Raw genomic sequence first — 18,806 nt, forward strand, 5'->3', positions numbered from 1 at the left:
ACAGTCGAGATTTTTTTTTACAGTCGAGAATTTTTTACAGTCGAGAATTTTTTTCAGTCGAGAATTTTTTTTTACAGTCGAGAATTTTTTTGGAGTCGAGATTTTTTTACAGTCGAGAATTTTTATGGCAGTCGAGATTTTTTCGCACCAATTTTTCCGCGTTTATAGGCGCATTAAAAACAATATGGCGACTGAATCTTCATCAGGCGCAAAAGAGATACTTTCGCAAATATTTAACCGTATCGAAGAATTGTCGGATGCCTTGGCAAGTACTGAGGCATCTTCCAATAACTATGCTAGTGTTGAAGTTCACGACTCGGTTGAGAATGAAGTAAGAAAGACGTTTGGACAACATTCATTATCATCAGGTATGGAAGTAAATCAATCAAGTAATACAACGCAGTCGCACTGCACAAATCATGCATCCGTCACAGCTTCCTCTTCACATCTGGCAACTCCTTCCTACAATACCAGAAGATATTTCGGTGACCAACGGTCAACTATGAGATCAAATCGTCGGAGGAAATGTTCTAAATCGAAAAAAGTTAGTACTGGGCCATTCTCGCGTGATCTTATCTTACTATCAGGTCCAGATGACAAGAATGTACCTCGTCAAGGAGGAAAAGTTTTTCTGCAGGAAAATGGACACATCATCAGTGCGTTTGAATTTCATAAAGAGTGGACTGACATTGACGTAGAACTTGAAATACGCCAAGCTTTTCAAGGAACCCTGCCTGATGACGTGGAAATTGAGATTGTGCATTCTGTCCATACAGCACTTCTCAAACCTACATTAGCTCAAGGTCAATATTTAAATGGTTCTGTAATCAACAGAATCTTTAGCAACAACAAACCAGTTTATATTAGGCCATGTAGACAAATCCTAAATCAGCCTACAAATAAAGAGAAACGTAAAAGGTATAGTCTTCCAGAAAATGTGTTTGACGATGTTGAGGATGATGAATTATGGAGGCTATCAAATGATTCAAGTCTTAATGAAATCTTAACTAACAATTTTCAAGGTGGGATTTGAAAAAATATTCTTTTTTTATTGTTTTGGAGTAAAATCTTATGAAAAATCTATAGCAGTATATATACGTGTTCTAGAGATGAAAAAAGATTAAAATATATAATATAAAGCTTTTTATACATTGAAAGGAGCAAAATTGTGTAATGTCTATATTTCAGTATTTGTCATAAACACTTATTCATATATTGTAATTTATCAAGCAAATCAAGTTCAATTTGGAGAAACAAATCAAGCTACTGTGGTCATAGATGAACCCTTGAAGCAACATGAAGCCATTAATGATAAGCAGCTTGATGATGCTGTTGCAGATATGATCAATCCTGGACCTTCTACTGAAATGCAAAACAACCAGTGTGAATTGTTTGAAACAAACTTGGAAGAACCATTTGATTTACAAGGTAACTAATGTTTCCATGCATATGAAAATAAAATGAGTCAGACATTGTTAAAGTTATTGACCCAGTTAAAGAATCAAATAATCACAACTACATTGAATAGTTTATAATAAAAACAATTAAACCACTAAAACCATGTTGTTTGAAATACAAATAGTTAAATGTATCCTTATATCTTCCTTAAGTCTTCCACAATATTCATCATTATCATCATTATCATCATCATCATCATCATCATCATCATCATCATCATCATCATCATCATCATCATCATCATCATTATCATCATCAGTATTATTTTTATTTTTATTTATATAGAGTATGCCAAAGAAACTATACAAACTAGTTGAATATTTTATGCCTGTTATCTTTAATTGTATCCCAAGTACCCTAGCATTTATCCATCAGTATCCTTATTAGTCCTTGCATTATTTGTATTATTGCTATTATTATTAGTACTACTATTAATATTATTAAACTGTGATAAATTTTATCTGCAGACATTGATCACTCACTTTTACCAAAAGTGTTATAAAAATAAATTTGTTACTTATGCCTGATAAAAATCTTTGTTTTTTGTGATTGTAAAAGTGCTATATTATTTGATTTGAAAGATGATGGAGACGTAAATATTGATGCAGATGGTGAATTGTACAGTGGTAAATTCATTCAAAACAATCGTTTGGTTAAGGAAATCGCCATTAACCGCCACAATGTGTTAGCAGACATGATTATTGCGTTCAAGGACGAAAGTATTTTGTCGTGTTGCCTAGAGATTGTATTTATCGACGAAGCAGGAGATATCGAAAACGGAAGAGGTTCTGGTGTAAAACGAGAGGCGCTTAGCATATTTTGGAGAGAGTTTTATAACTCACTGGCTACTGGTGCTTCCGAAAAAGTCCCAGCTATACGTCATGACTACCAACAGAGTGAATGGAAAAGTATTGCTCGTATTCTTGTTGCAGGATTTATTAACTTTGGATATTTTCCTGTTACTTTGTCCAGTGCATTTATTGCTTCCTGTCTTTTTTCGGAGGACGCGATTCCTAAGGATTGGCTAGTAGAGTCTTTTCATCAATATATATCAAAGGACGAAAGTGACACTTTAAAAAGAAGTATCAGTGATGAATGCCCCGACCCGTCATTGGACGAAGATGTAGCTGACGTGCTTTCAAGTTTTAAGTGCCGCAGGGTGATTAAAAAGAGCTCGATGCCAAAAATTATTGAAGAGTTAGCCCATCAAGAAATAATACAGCGTCCAAAATACGTGGCTAATGCATGGTCACCGATCCTGAAGCAACTGAAAGGTTTTAAGCAATTTGAAACTGTTGAGAGTTTGGTGAGTTTTTATGAAACAAAAAAGCCGAACCAGAAAAAGGTTTGCAAGCTTTTTATTTCAAGCCCAGGCTCTGATGCCGAACGGGAATGCTTCTCTCATTTAAAGCGGTTTGTTAAATCTCTTGACGACAACGTTATTAGTGTTTTTCTCCAGTATGTTACTGGTAGCAACATCATTGCAGTTGATTCAATCGAGGTTGCATTTAGTGATGAATCAGGTAACGCACGTCGACCTGTTGCGCACACATGTGCTCCTCTACTGATAATACCATCAACTTACCAGTCATACAACGAACTGTCCGAGGAATTCAATAACATTTTTCGACGAGAAGCTGCATGGTCATTTTACATAGTTTAATAGATAATTGGATAAAGACGAACAATTAAACAACAATGTTGTGGTTGAAGTTATACTATACTGTATACGTACGTATACAACTGTTCTGTTATAGTGTTCTGTTATCAAGAGTTTTACTTCACAATATCCCATTATATGATACATTTATGTAGTAAAAAATTGTTTTGTAGATAAATTATAATGTATATTGTGTTTCTCTTCACCAAATGCAAGAACGGCACACCTCTTAAAAAATCCTTTGACTTCTAATATGTGACAATGAAAGCAGTTACGACGATTGTTGATAAAATGGTATATATTTTAAGGCTCAATTCATTCTAATAATTCATTAAATAGTTTCTATTGTTCCTGAAAATGATTTTGCAAATATTGACGAACTGTGAGGTAGTGGTGAATTCCGTGATTGCCGTCATCACTTAAAGGTTCCGGAACAAGGCGGCGTATTTCATTGACATGATCTTCGGTCAACTCAACTGAATTTTCAGGGACAACAACCATATTGTCCGTTTCGATATCACCTACCGCGCCATCAGGATCAATGCCATATAAATTTACATTATCGATATTAACGTCTGTTAAATCAGTTTCATTAAGCTCAGAACGCCATAGTGCTAGGGGCGACATACTCCGCATAGTTCGAAGTCCATGATGATTCCATTGGTTGACAAACTCATTGAGTGAGGCTTGTATTGCAGGAATGTAAACATGGTGCAGAGCATACAAATCGATTTCATCGTGCGCATCAAGAAGCTCGCTTTCCTCCATAAATTGGAATAGATCTTTATAATAGGAGGAACTCACTCTATTCACCTCCGCCCAAAGGCGCTCAATTCTTTGGTTATGCACGCTGCGTCCGGCTATGAAGCTTCCTCTGTTTAGACCTCTATTAGCTATCATAAACCGTGCAACGTGTACATTTTCCACCCCCCTATCGCCACGTACGCGAGATGGAATCCCAAATCTTTGTGCACCATTGACAAAACATTGCAAAACAGTATGCGCAAGATTGTTCGTGAAGCATTTCAAATAAATAATAGTTCTGCTATAGCCGTCGATGCAACCATGCAGGACAAATCTCCAAGTGATGAGTTTGTGATTGGAGTCAATGTGCCAGAGATGATTTGGTTTCCTCACATTGTACACCCGCCTTTGTATAGCGTATCTCCGTCTTATGGCACGGTTAATTGGGTCAATAGTTTCTAATGCTTCCCTAACTCTCCACCTTTGGATATGAATACCCCGACCACGCAAAGCTCCTCTTACGTAAGTTTCGCCAGAGAAGGGTGTCAATCTTAAAATATCTCTAATGCACCATTCAAGCTCTTGTTCTGTTATGTCACAGTAAGTGTCTGCTATACCATAGTCTATTCTTCTTCTGTAAAGAGTTTTGGCACTCACTCCCAGGCAACTGGCAATGGCTTTCCAATTCATACCCGTACTGCGTAATTCTTCAATTTGGTCTGCTGTAACAATGTATCTACGTCTGCCTCCAGAGCTTGCTTCTTGCGGGACTGGAATTCTACAACGTATCGCAACTTGCTCATTACATAAAGTAATCTGTGTTCGCAGAAATTGAAGTTTTTCTCTTAATATATTGAGTAAGTTTGCAATGAGCGGCGATATGGGATGTTGTTGATTTCTAAGGACTAAGGAGATGGCCATTATTATTCGAATATGTCCTTCAAGGCGATCACATAAATGTTCTAAAAAATTGAAGTTACCAAGAATATCGTTCCTATCTATACGTTCTATACAGTGTTGTATCGATAATAACAAATTTTCTAAATCTTCGTCGACAGCTCTTGAGACGTTTGACATTTCTAATAAAACCACAGTAATGAAATGAAAAAGCTTCGCTATCTTTCTCTTAGTTTATAATCAGACTTAGTTTTTGATTTTTAATTGCCAAAAAATTCTCGACTCCAAAAAAATTCTCGACTGTAAAAAATTCTCGACCATAAAAAAATTCTCGACTATAAAAAAAAATTCTCGACTATAAAAATTCTCGACTATAAAAAAATTCTCGACTATAAAAAAAAAAATTCTCGACTATAAAAAAAAATTCTCGACTATAAAAAAAAAATCTCGACTGTAAAAAAAAAATCTCGACTGTAAAAAAAAAACTCGACTCCAAAAAAATTCTCGACTACTTTTGTCCACTATGGCTTTCCATAATATTCCTCCTTAGATTATGCAATGTTTGAGCTTCACCCCACGATTTTCAGGTGTGTTGCGGGTAGACTATGAATTTTAATTAGCATGAATTTTTGAACTTAGCATGAATATATTTGAACTTAGCTTGAATATATTTGAACTTAGCATGAATTTATTTGAACTTAGCATGAATATTTTCAGTTAACATGAACATTTGCAATATAGCAGTTTTGTCCGCTTCGGCGCCCCATAGTCGTGTATGCAAACGTTTTTTCATTTACTTGAAGTTATCACTCAGTTCTAAAAGATGGTTGGGTACATTTTTGTGACTTTTCTTGTAATCGGTGCATGCAATGCAACAAACAAAGAATTCGAAATTCCACAAATTGCATTCAGGAAAATAAATGAAAATGGTATGTTGTCAATATGAAATATAATAATGTACTTTTATTCGTTTGCTTTGAAGAAAAGAAAAGTTTAAGTCTATAGCTGATACATGTACATCAAATTTTGAATTATCGTCATTTAGCTTTTAGTTGTATTGTAAAATATTCTAGATGACACTCTTAAATCTGAAAATTTTGTTCCAGCGTCTCAATTTAGCTTTATTTTATAATTGCAATACCACGGAAAAATTTTTATTATTTATCTTTAGCAGTTACAAGTGAAAATTTGAGTTATTCTCTTTTTTTAATTTACAAATTTCATGACCTTTTTCGTGCACAAATGGAGTGACAACGCCAACAACTGTGTTGTGAAAAATAAAAATCTTTAAAAAGAAAAACAATATTAATAAAGTTGTAAAAGATATATGAATATAAGCTATGTATAAGCTATAAGTTACGTAAAGCTTAGAAAAGCTAACAAGAGCATGATTTAGAAAAAGCCATTTTAGTCATCAGCAACTATCTTAAGTCTTCAAATCATTAACTGCACTCCGACGTTTGACATCTAAACACATACGTAGTTGCAACAGTCGTATCAAGTCTGCACATATGGTATTGCTATGCAATTTTTCTGTGTTCACTCACTGAACCTCTTTAATTAAATAGAATGTGCATAATAATCACACAAACATACTCAATTGGAATATAAAAGTACAGTACATGTTGCTATAGATAAGAAAGTTACGACATTTTTTTTGTTATATATTAACCGTATAACGTCCATCTTTTCCTTGAATTATTTATGTAAAGCTTGAGTTCTGATGAATTAAGAAATGTTTTCCAGACTCTGTTCAACAAGAAATTATCGATGTAAAATACGCGCTGAATTTAATTTCGTTTTACTTTTCATTATGCAGGTGATGCTTTGGCACCAAAAGATATCATTGCAAGTCATGTCGTTGACAGTGCAATTGAATGTTCATTTGAATGTCATCGAGAGAAGAGATGTGTTGGTTTTAACTATCTAGACGAGGCTAAAAAATCTGAGATAAACTGCCATATTTCCAACGCAACAACCAGAAGCAGAGTGAACACATTGTTCGTCAAAGAAAAATGGACTTTTTATCAAGCTCTTTTCAAGACGGTAGGAATTTAACAAAGTCAACATTATTTAGTTATTCTATAATTTCACTAAATACGTTCAATACAATTTCATGAAAATTTTCTCAAAACTGCGTAGAGCAGAATACATTCAAGTTCAACTATAATTAAAAAACTTTTGCTTTACAAATTTAATAAAATAAAGTTAATTTGAATAAAAATATTTATTAAGGGAAACATTTAACAGTCTAATATTCAACCAGAAAATGGTGAAATGGTGATATAAATTTTATGACCTTCATCTTAAATACGTAAATAAGAGAATAAATTTACGTTTGTGAACGTAATTATTATAGACGTATATTACGTGTGTTAATTATTATAGACACTCAATTTAAGTCAAAACAAATGAACAAAAATGTTAAAATTGAAGTACATGCAGTAATAATATATGAGCATAGTGACCTAATTAAAAATTTATTCTTTTTTGTTCAATAGTCATAAAATAAATCCTGTGATATATATGATTCCCAGGAACTCCAAAACAGTGATAATTAAAGGGGGGAATATTCATATATACGTAGTCACAGCTCGTAAAAAACAATTGATTTCAAAAGAAAGTAATCAGTATTTTCCACCACTCCCCCCAATTATAGACGTTCAGGCGTCCCTTACGATTCCTTTAGTGTACATGTGTCATTTTAGGAAGATTATGAGATGTAATTTCTTAGGCAGAAATTTCTTTTTGGTAATTCCAAACAAGACATGAATTTCTTTACAATCTGACTGCTTAATTTTTAAAGGCTTGGTAAAATGAAAATATTTAAATGCCAAAATTTAATCCAAATAGCCTTGGGTACATGCTTTACTGTGCTTAAAAAGAATTTTGTCGCCCACATCCATCAAACTATTAATTTTTTCATGGTGCTATAGTAAATATTGTAAAAACAGGCAATTTATGTGCCTCAAAGCGATAAGTGTGCACAATAAGCAGAAAGTAACGTTTTATCCACGATAACGTCTTCATAGATAGTTATCAAACATAGACTGGCATGATATGAGCAAAAAAGTATGCTACACTGTTTACTTTCAGTCACTCCTTTATAAAGCATTAATTAATGTTTTTTTACCATGATACCATAGGAAGGCAGACCTGCCAGTTCCCCAATTTTGTCGACTGTCATCTAAATCTTAATGCAAATCTTCAGTTAACCAGATATTCAATCACTTCTCCTGTTTGAAATTTTTGGTATCACATGTATTTAGTAAAATAATTTTGAATGAATCAAGTCTGAGTAAGCGTTTAATTGAGAATTGTGATAACAAACGCACTTATAAACAGAAGAATTTATAAAAGGGAATTTTGTAAGAAAAAGCAAACAGAGAACACCCAAGTGGACTACTTGTTTATAAAAAGAAAGTGCGTAGAAAATTTGGGTGCATAACATATAAAATTTATAAATATTTATATTAAATATTTATAAATATTTATATTAAATACTCAGTCCGACCTGATTTGCTCAAATTTTTTTCACTATCTACATGTCATTATAGAAGGGTGAAAGTGATCGAAAATCTGGCGTTTAGAAGATTTGTTTTAAGATTTAGGTGAAACCAATAAAACCGGGCAAGTTGGCAGGTGTTCCTGTGGTATAAAACAAGACTTAAAATGCTGAGTCGGCATTAAGATGAACTCCAAGGATGGAGTACGTAAACAACTACACGTGCATGACCATATAAGGAATTTTGAAATGTTATTATGAAAGTTAGTCATACCTGGAAACTTACTATTTTGTATTGTTAATTTTATTTCTATTGAATTAAACTGTGTTGAGTTTATATATTCGAAAACAACTTAGGTATAGAATGTAGAAAATAGTTATTTAGCACAATGGATCTATCCGCAGGAAAGCTGTGTAACAATTTGCTTATAGGTTTAATGAGTTACAAAACCCATAAGACGTACATTGCAATAGCTTTTTTAATAAAACTTTTTTCAGGAAAAAGACTGTGCAGATCTTTACAAAAAAGGTGAAAAAAATAACGGAGTTTATGTAATTGATCCAGATGGCCAGGGCAGATTCCGTGTCTTCTGTGATATGACGTCATCTGGTGGAGGTTGGACTGTGTTTCAACGTCGTCAAGATGGAAGTGTAAACTTCTATCGCGGTTGGAAAGACTATAAACAAGGATTTGGTAATCTTGCTTCTGAATTCTGGCTTGGATTGGATAAAATATACCGACTAACATCAGCAAGGCGAAATAAACTTCGTGTTGACCTGGGAGACTGGTTAGGAAACAAAGCATATGCTGAATATGATTTTTTTGCTGTAAAGAATGAAACACATAAATATCAGTTGAGTCTTGGTGCATATTCTGGTGAGTCAATAAGTAAATATAAACATTTGATGGACAAATTTCTAAGCAATATTTTGATATAAGCATTATACGTCGGAATGATTATAGTGATTCCAGCTTGCGTAGACAGGTCTGCAATTTTGGGAAAAACATAGATATTTTAACGGTTGATTTTTAGCGGAAGTCTTGTTAGATCATAAAAAAATATAATCAATTTGATCTTACAAACTTATAACAAAATACATTGAACAACCACAAATCAACCTACGAAAACAATTTTTGACTTACAATAAGAGATCATTCATGGATTGTGGATACCGTATCGTTAAGATTAAATGAAAATTCAATTTAAGCTTTGTTAACAGGTAATGAGTATGCGCCTAAACATCATGGAATAAAATATAAATAAAATACTTTGTATATAAAAGAATTCGCATCCTTGTGAAATGAACACTGAAACATTTAATATAAAAGCAAGCCTGTAGTATATGATTGAAAATTCAGGAATCAAATATATATGCATCACTAAAAGGCAAAGTTTTTTCATGAACTCGTGACAAGAACCTAAAACGTTACTGAAATTCATTCAAGTTTACGTGGATAAATTTACTCATAGAAGGATGAAAAACATAAATATAAAATTATGTCTCCGACAACACTACTGGTATATATGAAATAAATAAAAAATTTTGCAGTACTATTGAAATAAAAATTAAATACCAGTCATTAGTCAGGCTGGATGTAAAAATAATGTTCTGGGGAATGAGAGTGAGATCGAAGTCAAGCAGCTGCCTAACAAATATTACCTTCAAACGGTAACAATATTCATGAGATTGTCGTTAGATCTCTTGCATGCACCTGAATATATCAAATGAAAACTTAGAACTATATAATATATTTTGGCTTTTACATCAGTTCTCCTTCCTTACTATACGAAATGCGGAAAAAACTGATTGACAGCTCTCATACCCTCCCTCCTTCCCTCACAGAAAAAACGACCACAGAAAAGCTCTAAGAATCTTACAACAACTGCATAAAACCCTAGTTGGGGGAATTTCTGCAAGTCAAAAGGAGAATTGTATAACAACATTAAATACGATTTTATGAGAACTCTTAATTTTCTTAGGAACTGCTGGAGACTCATTATCTTATCATAAAGGTATGGCATTTACCACAAAAGATTCAGATAATGATAAAAATGGAGCAAATTGTGCCACGGACTTAAAAGGTGCTTGGTGGTATAATAGTTGTTGTAGTTCCAACCTGAATGGACAATATAATTACAATCAAGACAAAGACATAGGTGTGATTTGGGGTCATTGGAAAGTTTTTGAATCCTTAAAGTTCACGGAGATGAAAATAAAACCATAAGAAATTTCCAAAGACTGTGATGTTATAAATTTGATCATTATTTCTAATGAATCTTTCAACATATAATAAAAAGATTTTAGCTTTTATGTCTTTTTAAACAACCTTTATAATCCTTAACATTTAAAAAAGAGTTGAAAAAATTGTTAAAAATGCTGTAGTTAAATAATAATTTTCTAATAACTTCCCTAAAATTAGAGCTGATTTCGGTAATTATATGATTCTAATGTTACGACTTTTCACTCATTTCTTTAATGATATGTTGCTCTGTAAGAAGCTAATTTTATCTTTTCGCCACGTTCCACGCAATCTTGGTGTATCATGCATTTCATGCAATTATCTTACATCATTATTCACTATGTAAGCATTATCGCTTTTATTGGTCAACTACCTGCAAATAATTTTACATATCTGTAGGTAAGACGTCTATTTACAAGTAACAGTTTCTACAATTATGGACGCCATTAAAAGCCATTTTTAAAAAAAAATCAAATCATAGCGATGTTTTCCACAGTTTCACATGAAACTATCTTATATCATCTCGCTCGACAGCAATCTTGTTCCGACCCAAGAAAATGATTTCACACCACTCATAGACAACATAATACATCTAAATTTTTGTTCTTTAGTGGTTAGAAAAAGTTAAATCTTTACAGTCATTATTCATTTAACAATTTGTAAAGAAATCATCACAAGTTATCACAGTTTTGCACAAAATTATGTCTTTGGAGTGATTGTTGTTCATTTGCCAGTTAGAATATTTAAGTACAAAAGTATTTTAGTTATTTTGAAATTCCAAGCAAAGAACAAAGAGAAAATGAAAAAGAAAGGAATGCGGACTATGAATTTACAACAATATAGTGATGTAGAGTTATTGCAAGTTGCAACAGACTAAGACTTGTAACATACAAACATAGCTTTATAAAATTGTTAACCCACACGTGTCAAAGAGTATTTGCAATTTGAGAGCTGTCAACCGAAAAGTAACGACACAACAAGTCGATTTATACCAGGAGATTACTGCCAAATATTGGATTCATAGGGGAAGGGATGGAAGGGGTGTTTGTGCGATTCTTATATAAATCCGTAATAAATTTTCAACTTATCGTAACACATAAAACAAGCGTAAGGTAATAACAGTGTATAAAATTTGTTTAATTCACATTGTCGAAATAATTCTTACATTTGTGTACATTCTTACATTCATAAGTGTTAATGTTACTAGCTAATCAAACCGACTCGTAATGCATAAACAAAGTTACTGTCAAATGGGAATATTACTTTTTCTTTAATTAAAAAATGAAACAAATTTGAAGGGGAAAAGGTAAATCAAATTTTGTGGACATGAAATTTTTACGTTAATGCTAATTAATGAAACAATATCCAAAAGGAATCATTCCATTTTTAAAATCCAAACAACCCTACCGGAAGGACGAGCAAAATAAGACACTTCTCAAAAAACCTTCATACACACGTAACATTTAAGCATTTTGTTAAGCGCATAACTAAGGTACACCAAAAAGAAACCCCTTTATTGAAGAAAAAACAATTGTGTTTATGGGTAATTTACATACATGCGTATAATACTCTCTCTAACCACTCAAAAATTGAACTATTGATGAAGTCCAAATTCGCCCTAAACATCACAATAGATTTTACCATTACCATGACGAAACTTGTTTTCCGGTTCCTCCTCGGAAAAATGCTTGAAATGATTTAAGCATTCCTTTCGAAAAAGGGCGTATTCCTGAAAGAAAAAGAGCAGTATTTAAACAGATGAAGTCATATTAACTATAATTTTTCATCAGCAAATTCATATGTATAAAGTTGATCTCACCTTTATAAATTAAATCAATTAAAAAGAATTTAGAAATTAATCATCAATACATGTAAAAGAAAAAATTCAAACATCTGTTTTATATTCATTCGTTTCAGTTATTTTTATTTCATAGAAAAAACAAACTATGTTTTTTGCAAAATATCTTTTATTTCAAATAATTCCGAGCAAGGGTGATGGAAGCCTTGTAACTTGCAGTTTTTTTTAAGAATTGTTAAAACTACCAGCATGCAGTTAATGTATTATTTGCTTAACATTTCTCATTTAGATGGAGGTTCATTTGTAAGCAAGTAGCTCTTTCTTCAAATATTTTCAGACTTTTTTTGGTAAAATATATGTGACATTCATATAACAACCTCTATATCTTTTAGTTAATAATACAGCTGGAACTTCTTTTATACTGATTTGTTTCTATAAAATTTATTCGAAAAATTCTTCTTGTAAACTTGCAGAGTGTTACGCTGCTTTTACGTATGTTTGCAATGAATGCTCTTATTGTGTACAAAATTAGTAAGACTTTGAGATCTATATGAATAAGATATTATTTTGGGCTAACATCTGTATTAAATAAATCCACATGGAAAGAACTTAGTCAAAGTAATATGCATTTACACAAAATGTTTTTGAAGAAGTAGTGCAAATGTAAATGTAAAAAGATGATGAGGTTTGAAGGGGTGGGGGGAGCAAATTTCAAAAATTGTTTCATGCATTTCAAATAAAGCAAATGGGGTTTAGGTTACAATACCACGGCTATCATTGCGTATTACAAATTTGAAAAGTCATTGCAAGATGCATGCCAAGGTAATAATGCCTTACATTATGTTAAATCCAAAGATGTTTTGCAATCATCAAGCGAAATCGTTTGTAGAGCTGCCAAATTCAATTCACGTTCTTCCGAGCTACATGTACCAACTCTAAATGGATATGAGTGGGCTTCAAGTTTAACAATCAGTATTTGGTTCAAAAAGTCAGGTGGTATATTAAGTAATACTATCAGCAGCTTCATCAATAATCAAAGTGATTCTACTAGGAGTTGGAGAATCTTTGTTTCCAATAACGGTGGGACAATGGACACCATAAAAGCTACTTTAGTCACGTTACAATCCAAGAAATCTTGGGACGACATCACAATGCCATTCATTGATCACTGACATCATTTTGTGATGACGTATGACGGATACACTGTGTCATTTTACTACAACAATCGCCTCGCTCTTATCGACAACCTTTGTTGTCGTGGTAACATCGTCAGCAGCAATTCCGATGTGGTTATTGGTGGCAGAATTTATGGACAAGATCTTTATGCAGGATATATTGACGAAGTTAAGATTTTGAAGAGGTCGGTTGATCGTTATGAGGTCACAAAACTTTACCAACTCAAAACATTGTAAAAAGCTACGTCAATGAAGAATATATGAACGAACCGTGAAATTCTACTGTTAATGGATTGTTCTTTTGAAAGCGTTGTCGATCGTTTTTCAAGAGTTCTTAACATGTTTTGTGTTTTCGCTAATTGTGCTTCGAGTGTTTTCATTTGTATGGAAAGCTTAATCATTTGAACTTCGAGCTTCTTTATTTGTTTTCGCAAGGTTATAAGTTTGATATTTGTCCTTTTGTCTTGTTGACTTTGGATTGGAGTTTTAACTTAAATGTTTGAAGGTGTTTGTTTTGTGCGCCAAGTTTTTTGTGATATGTTTGAAGTGTAATTATTTGTGCTTTTATGGATGCAATTTGTGTCTTCAAAGTTACATTTCTTGGATCAGGTTTTAAGGTGCGTTTCATGTCGAGGCTGATTGTTGAGAAGTCATCTTTTGTACGATCTTCTTTTGCATTAGTCAACATCGCTCTACGGAAATAGTTAAATGATATGAGACAAAACAGTCAACTGACATATTAAAGCATAATATTCAGTGGCCGACTACATAGTAGGCTCTGTATGCTGAAGTTTACAGGCCGGGCATTTGAGAGGTCCATAGTTTCTAGACATAAATAGTTTTTAGATTCTGCTATTCCGGACTAGAGTTAAATGCTCTTAATTTAGACCATTTATGCTGTTGAAAACCGCACAATCTACTGTTGAAATTCACGATGCTTAGAAAACATGAAGTATTAGCTTTCCCCAATTTGAAGTTTAAATTCATTCCTTATTGTTGATATATGAGTTGCAAAGACAGGCTGGGAAATACAAAGGTAAGGGCTATAGGAGTGTAAGGAACGCAAACGTCATCATGAGATTGAGCCTAGTTGGAGGAATAAACATCCGATTTAAAGTTTAACAAATTTGTATTAGCCGGCGTGCTCCGTAATTAGTAATCCGCCACTGATGATAACACTTATTACCCTGTGTCACTTGCTTACTGACCATAATCCAGCATGATGTTCTTGTGATCATAAAACACAGCCACAAGTTTCAAAATTTTTAAACAATTTCTAATAATAATACGTAACGTAACAGAAGTTAAATTCCTAGAAATTGTGCCGATTCATCATCTTCCACATTTTAAACTCCGTTTATCAAAAAAATTCTATTTGAATTGGTTTGGAAAATGTTTATGGTGATTAAGAAATATTCAATCATAGTTTAAAAATTCTAAAAGGCTCAAAACAGTACGAAAATAAACCTTTTTGTAAATTTTAACTTTCAAAAGTGGCGTAGTACAAAATTTGGGAGCTCATATTCATATAAGCATACTAGAATCTTTAAAACATGATTTCAAAGGATCTTAGAACACGATATGAATTAGTGTCATTTCATGCAGTTACAGAGATTGCTACGAAATTGCAGGAGACAGTTTATAGCTACGAAGAAGCAGATTACGAACAATAAAACAACCATGAAATTCAGTTCATCTCTTTTGATCCATAGATGACATACTTTCTAACATAAAAACATTTAATAACGGCATATTTAATGCAAAATACTAAAACTGTCCATTGCTACTATTTTAGCAGCTTTCAACCTTTTCACTATAAAGCACTGTCCTATTAAATCATGCTCGCCTCAAAAATACAATAGGTTTCACACCTCGCACGTTTTAGTTTTAAAAAGATTACAACTTACCCATGAAAAATAGCAAAAAGACAAGCTATTACAATCATCGCATAAGTAAAGTTCGCCATCTTGTGATAAGTCTCACTTGTACAGCTTTGAAGCGTGTGTGAAGAAAAAGCAAAGCTCTATTTATATATTTGTGTTAATTGTGGTTCAATAACAACTTGTTATAAAATTTGATTTCATGTTGACTATTCATAATTATTTTATTGACTTGCTACAGCACTTGAATTTAATCAAAGTTTTAATTGCATCTTTGTGCTTATACACAAACAAAATATTAAAGAAGGCTTTGCACAAAACATTTCATTTTGAAGTTTCCAACGTACCTTTTTGAACACTTGTTTTGACAATGGTATCGAAATCAAAAAGCAAAATAGCATCTTTAATTGTGTTTACATAAGTTGGGAATTCAGCCAGAAATAGCAAACATAAAGACATGGAAGTGCGTGGTCCTTCTGCAAATATGTAATGTGTACATTCAGGATGAAAATTTACACATTTTGTTGAAGCTCTAATAATATATAGCGATAGGCAGGCTTACGTATTCAAGCCAGACAAGATTATCTAGCATATCACGATTTAATGAGCTAGTTAGGCTCGAACACATGCTTTATATCTTACTTATTCAAGCCAGACAAGATTATCTAACATATCACGATTTAGTGAGTGAGTTAGGCTCCAACCCATGCTTTATATTTTAGTTATGAGCAAATAGACATATTCCCAAATAGACATGTCCTTAAATGGCTCGCCAAAGCAAATTTAATGACTGAGTTGGTTTCCTTTCAGTAGTTTGCAAGATGTGTTTAGCATAACTAAAAGAATTCGCTTGCTATTGATGGGAAGTATTTGGATACATCTCGTACGTAAAATCATAATGATTGTTTTTTTAGAGATCATGCATAAAACCTGTATTTAGTAAACACTCATTTATCACTCACGTTAGATGTATAATCACATTCCCGAGTTCCAGGACAAAAATTTCACAAGCTCCACATTCTTGTCAAACTGCTCGTTAGCTACATTCAGCCTCATGACTACTAACTCAATGTCATACAGACTTCTGCCCTCTTGATCACTACAAAAAGCCAAGTTTTTGCCTCATAGAAACAGCTACGCATTTGAAACGCCGTACATGCAGAAAATGATACTCAAGCAACTATACAACTGTAGAGTTTATCTTCCTCATCCTACGAAGAAGAGTTTAGATTGCCTCACATTTCAATCAATATCTTTCTCTGTTAGCCTTTGATTTCCCTGTCAGATCTGGACGACTATACGACAGAGGAAAACATCAGTCAGCTTGAACTAAATCGAAGTGCATGGAAGAAAAGCTACCATGAAATTACCGAGCAAAATATATGAATTTTTAATAGAGTTGAATACCAAAAACCATCGCTATGGCAACCTTGCTTTTTGTATCGACTATATAGTTCATTTTCTGGATAAACCAACCTCTAGGGAATTATCAAACAATGTAGCTCGCCCACGATGGCTGTTGCCTACAACAGCATGAATGAAATATTCTTTTGTACTTGACAGCCATTATGGAGGTCATGACCTAACACTAAAACCACCTGTAATGTAATTATTTCCAAATAAAACTGTTGTGCAGTTTTTCACAGACTTGCAGACAACAGGTCAGGGCATGAATGGAAAAGATATTTTCAAAAAATCTTAATTAATAAGTAGCATTTATACATCAACAATTGCTAGTAAAAAATTTTTTCTATGGAATTATCATTTCAAATAAAAGAGGTTGCAACAAAAACTGCTTTTCTGAACATAGATAATCTGCTCAAAGTAAATGATGAAGTTAGTCATTTAATATTTTGAGGGTATGGTTCCCTTAATCATATTCTAATCTAATTTAAAAATATAATGGGCCATCATTAGGGGTAAGCCGAATAAATTTATATTTTAAAGCGATCATTTATTAAATAAATTTGTAGCATGAAGGTTTTTTTATTGGAGACATTTCTTTGTCGAAGCACATAAGACATTTTCAACAGTCTTAGATACAACTAGCTAAATGAATAATCTAATTAAAAAATTACATTGCATTAAATTGCATGATAGGATTAACAGAAACAGTATTTACTTTGACCAATAAGGAAAGATATACGTACATGAAACTATCACATGATCAGTGGCGTAGCAAACCCGCAAGTTTCTTCTTGCTATGTGAACATTTTGTTGTTCATAATACTGTGAATTTTTAGTAAAACGAATTATGCTGATGATAAAATATTACGTATCATGAATAAATTGAGGGCTGGCTAGGCCACTGCCCATAAAGGAATAAAATTGAAAAATCATGAAATAGAATTTTGGATGTGATGAGACCAAAAAGGAGCTTTTTCTATCTCTCTAATATAAGGATGAAGTTTTGTGTTAATTTTAAATCACCAAAGTCATTTAGGTAGCGCGTAATGTATTTCTTTTTAATTGACGATATTGAAATGAAAAGATTTTCCAAAGATTACAATCATTAAATTTTGTATCGTCCGGTTTACTTTTGTGATTAAATCTAGGATGAAAACAAATTAATGGATTTTTCTTTACAGGCATTTAATAGCGTTACATATATAATAATTGCGAATTTTTCTTACTATTTGCCTTTAAAAATCAGCATTGATAATGATGCTACCGAGTCTAACGTTTTATTTATCAGCTTCTTTGGTGTACTTGAAGAAACATCTAGTTTTTTTTTTAACAGGTCTACAGATATTGAGAAACTTGGCTGCATTGAGCTTAAAGATAGATAGGTAAGCCATTATTTCTTAAAAATTAGATAATTAGAACAGCTTTTAATGAGGAAGGTGAGAAACTACATGGTAATAACTACATGGTCAGATTTGAAGGTTAAACAGAGCAACAATTTCCGGAAATTTAGTAAAATTGATACTTAGTAAAGAAGGAGGTTTTATAAAGTATAAAGTTTAGTGGAGTAGAAAGTTTAGCAAAAAAAAAGTTAAGAAAGGCAGGAGATTTTGTAAAGAGAAGGAGGTTGAATAAGGAAAGAGGTTTTGTAAAGAAAAGGAGCTTCACTAAGGAAGGATGCTAAATAAAGAATAAAGTTTATTGTGCAAGATATACGATTATTATTCATTATGACTTGCATCTAACGTTACAAAGATGCCAATAAAGCAAATACTAATTTCCAGACGATCCTCTTTGCAAATTTTTAATTTAAGTTGAAGCAGATATCAATCCTTTTTTTTCTAATTTGTTTATTTTGAAAAAACACAACGTGCTATATAAGCGCGTAAGTCTTGTTAAATGTGAGAAACCATATCATGCCATGAAGAATAAAATATAATAATTAAAAAGAAATATCTCTTTAAAGAAAGCAGCTAACAACATGGTAAAACTCAAAAAACTGCAGTTATTTTGAGTATAATTTGATGATATCAGTTTCATTTA

The 18,806-nt window shown here is 32.7% G+C and overlaps 3 protein-coding genes and 1 long non-coding RNA gene across 4 annotated transcripts; 2 read left to right on the forward strand and 2 right to left on the reverse strand.

The window, feature by feature from the left end:
- The first annotated feature begins 172 nt into the window (after positions 1 to 172).
- On the forward strand, positions 173 to 3,121 carry LOC124454884. The gene is made up of 5 exons (XM_047005635.1): positions 173 to 1,022; positions 1,231 to 1,428; positions 2,040 to 2,084; positions 2,391 to 2,764; positions 2,918 to 3,121. The coding sequence occupies exons 1-5, from the start codon at positions 185 to 187 to the stop codon at positions 3,119 to 3,121; spliced, it is 1,659 nt and encodes a 552-aa protein (XP_046861591.1). The 5' UTR covers positions 173 to 184.
- A 339-nt stretch (positions 3,122 to 3,460) lies between these two features.
- LOC124454885 lies at positions 3,461 to 4,552 on the reverse strand. The gene has a single exon (XM_047005636.1). The coding sequence runs from the start codon at positions 4,550 to 4,552 to the stop codon at positions 3,461 to 3,463; it is 1,092 nt and encodes a 363-aa protein (XP_046861592.1).
- Positions 4,553 to 8,450: 3,898 nt separating this feature from the next.
- Positions 8,451 to 10,545, forward strand: LOC124454886 (fibrinogen C domain-containing protein 1-like). Its single transcript, XM_047005637.1, has 3 exons — positions 8,451 to 8,468; positions 8,763 to 9,141; positions 10,247 to 10,545. The coding sequence occupies exons 1-3, from the start codon at positions 8,451 to 8,453 to the stop codon at positions 10,489 to 10,491; spliced, it is 642 nt and encodes a 213-aa protein (XP_046861593.1). The 3' UTR covers positions 10,492 to 10,545.
- A 3,296-nt stretch (positions 10,546 to 13,841) lies between these two features.
- Positions 13,842 to 15,473, reverse strand: LOC124455054. Its single transcript, XR_006951678.1, has 2 exons — positions 15,387 to 15,473; positions 13,842 to 14,171 (listed from the first exon to the last, which is right to left on the reverse strand). It is a non-coding gene; the product is annotated as an uncharacterized LOC124455054 (long non-coding RNA).
- Positions 15,474 to 18,806: the final 3,333 nt, after the last annotated feature.

The sequence above is a fragment of the Xenia sp. Carnegie-2017 genome, unplaced genomic scaffold (genome assembly GCF_021976095.1).
Source record: "Xenia sp. Carnegie-2017 unplaced genomic scaffold, XeniaSp_v1 HiC_scaffold_3, whole genome shotgun sequence".
NCBI classification, from domain to species: domain Eukaryota; kingdom Metazoa; phylum Cnidaria; class Anthozoa; order Malacalcyonacea; family Xeniidae; genus Xenia; species Xenia sp. Carnegie-2017.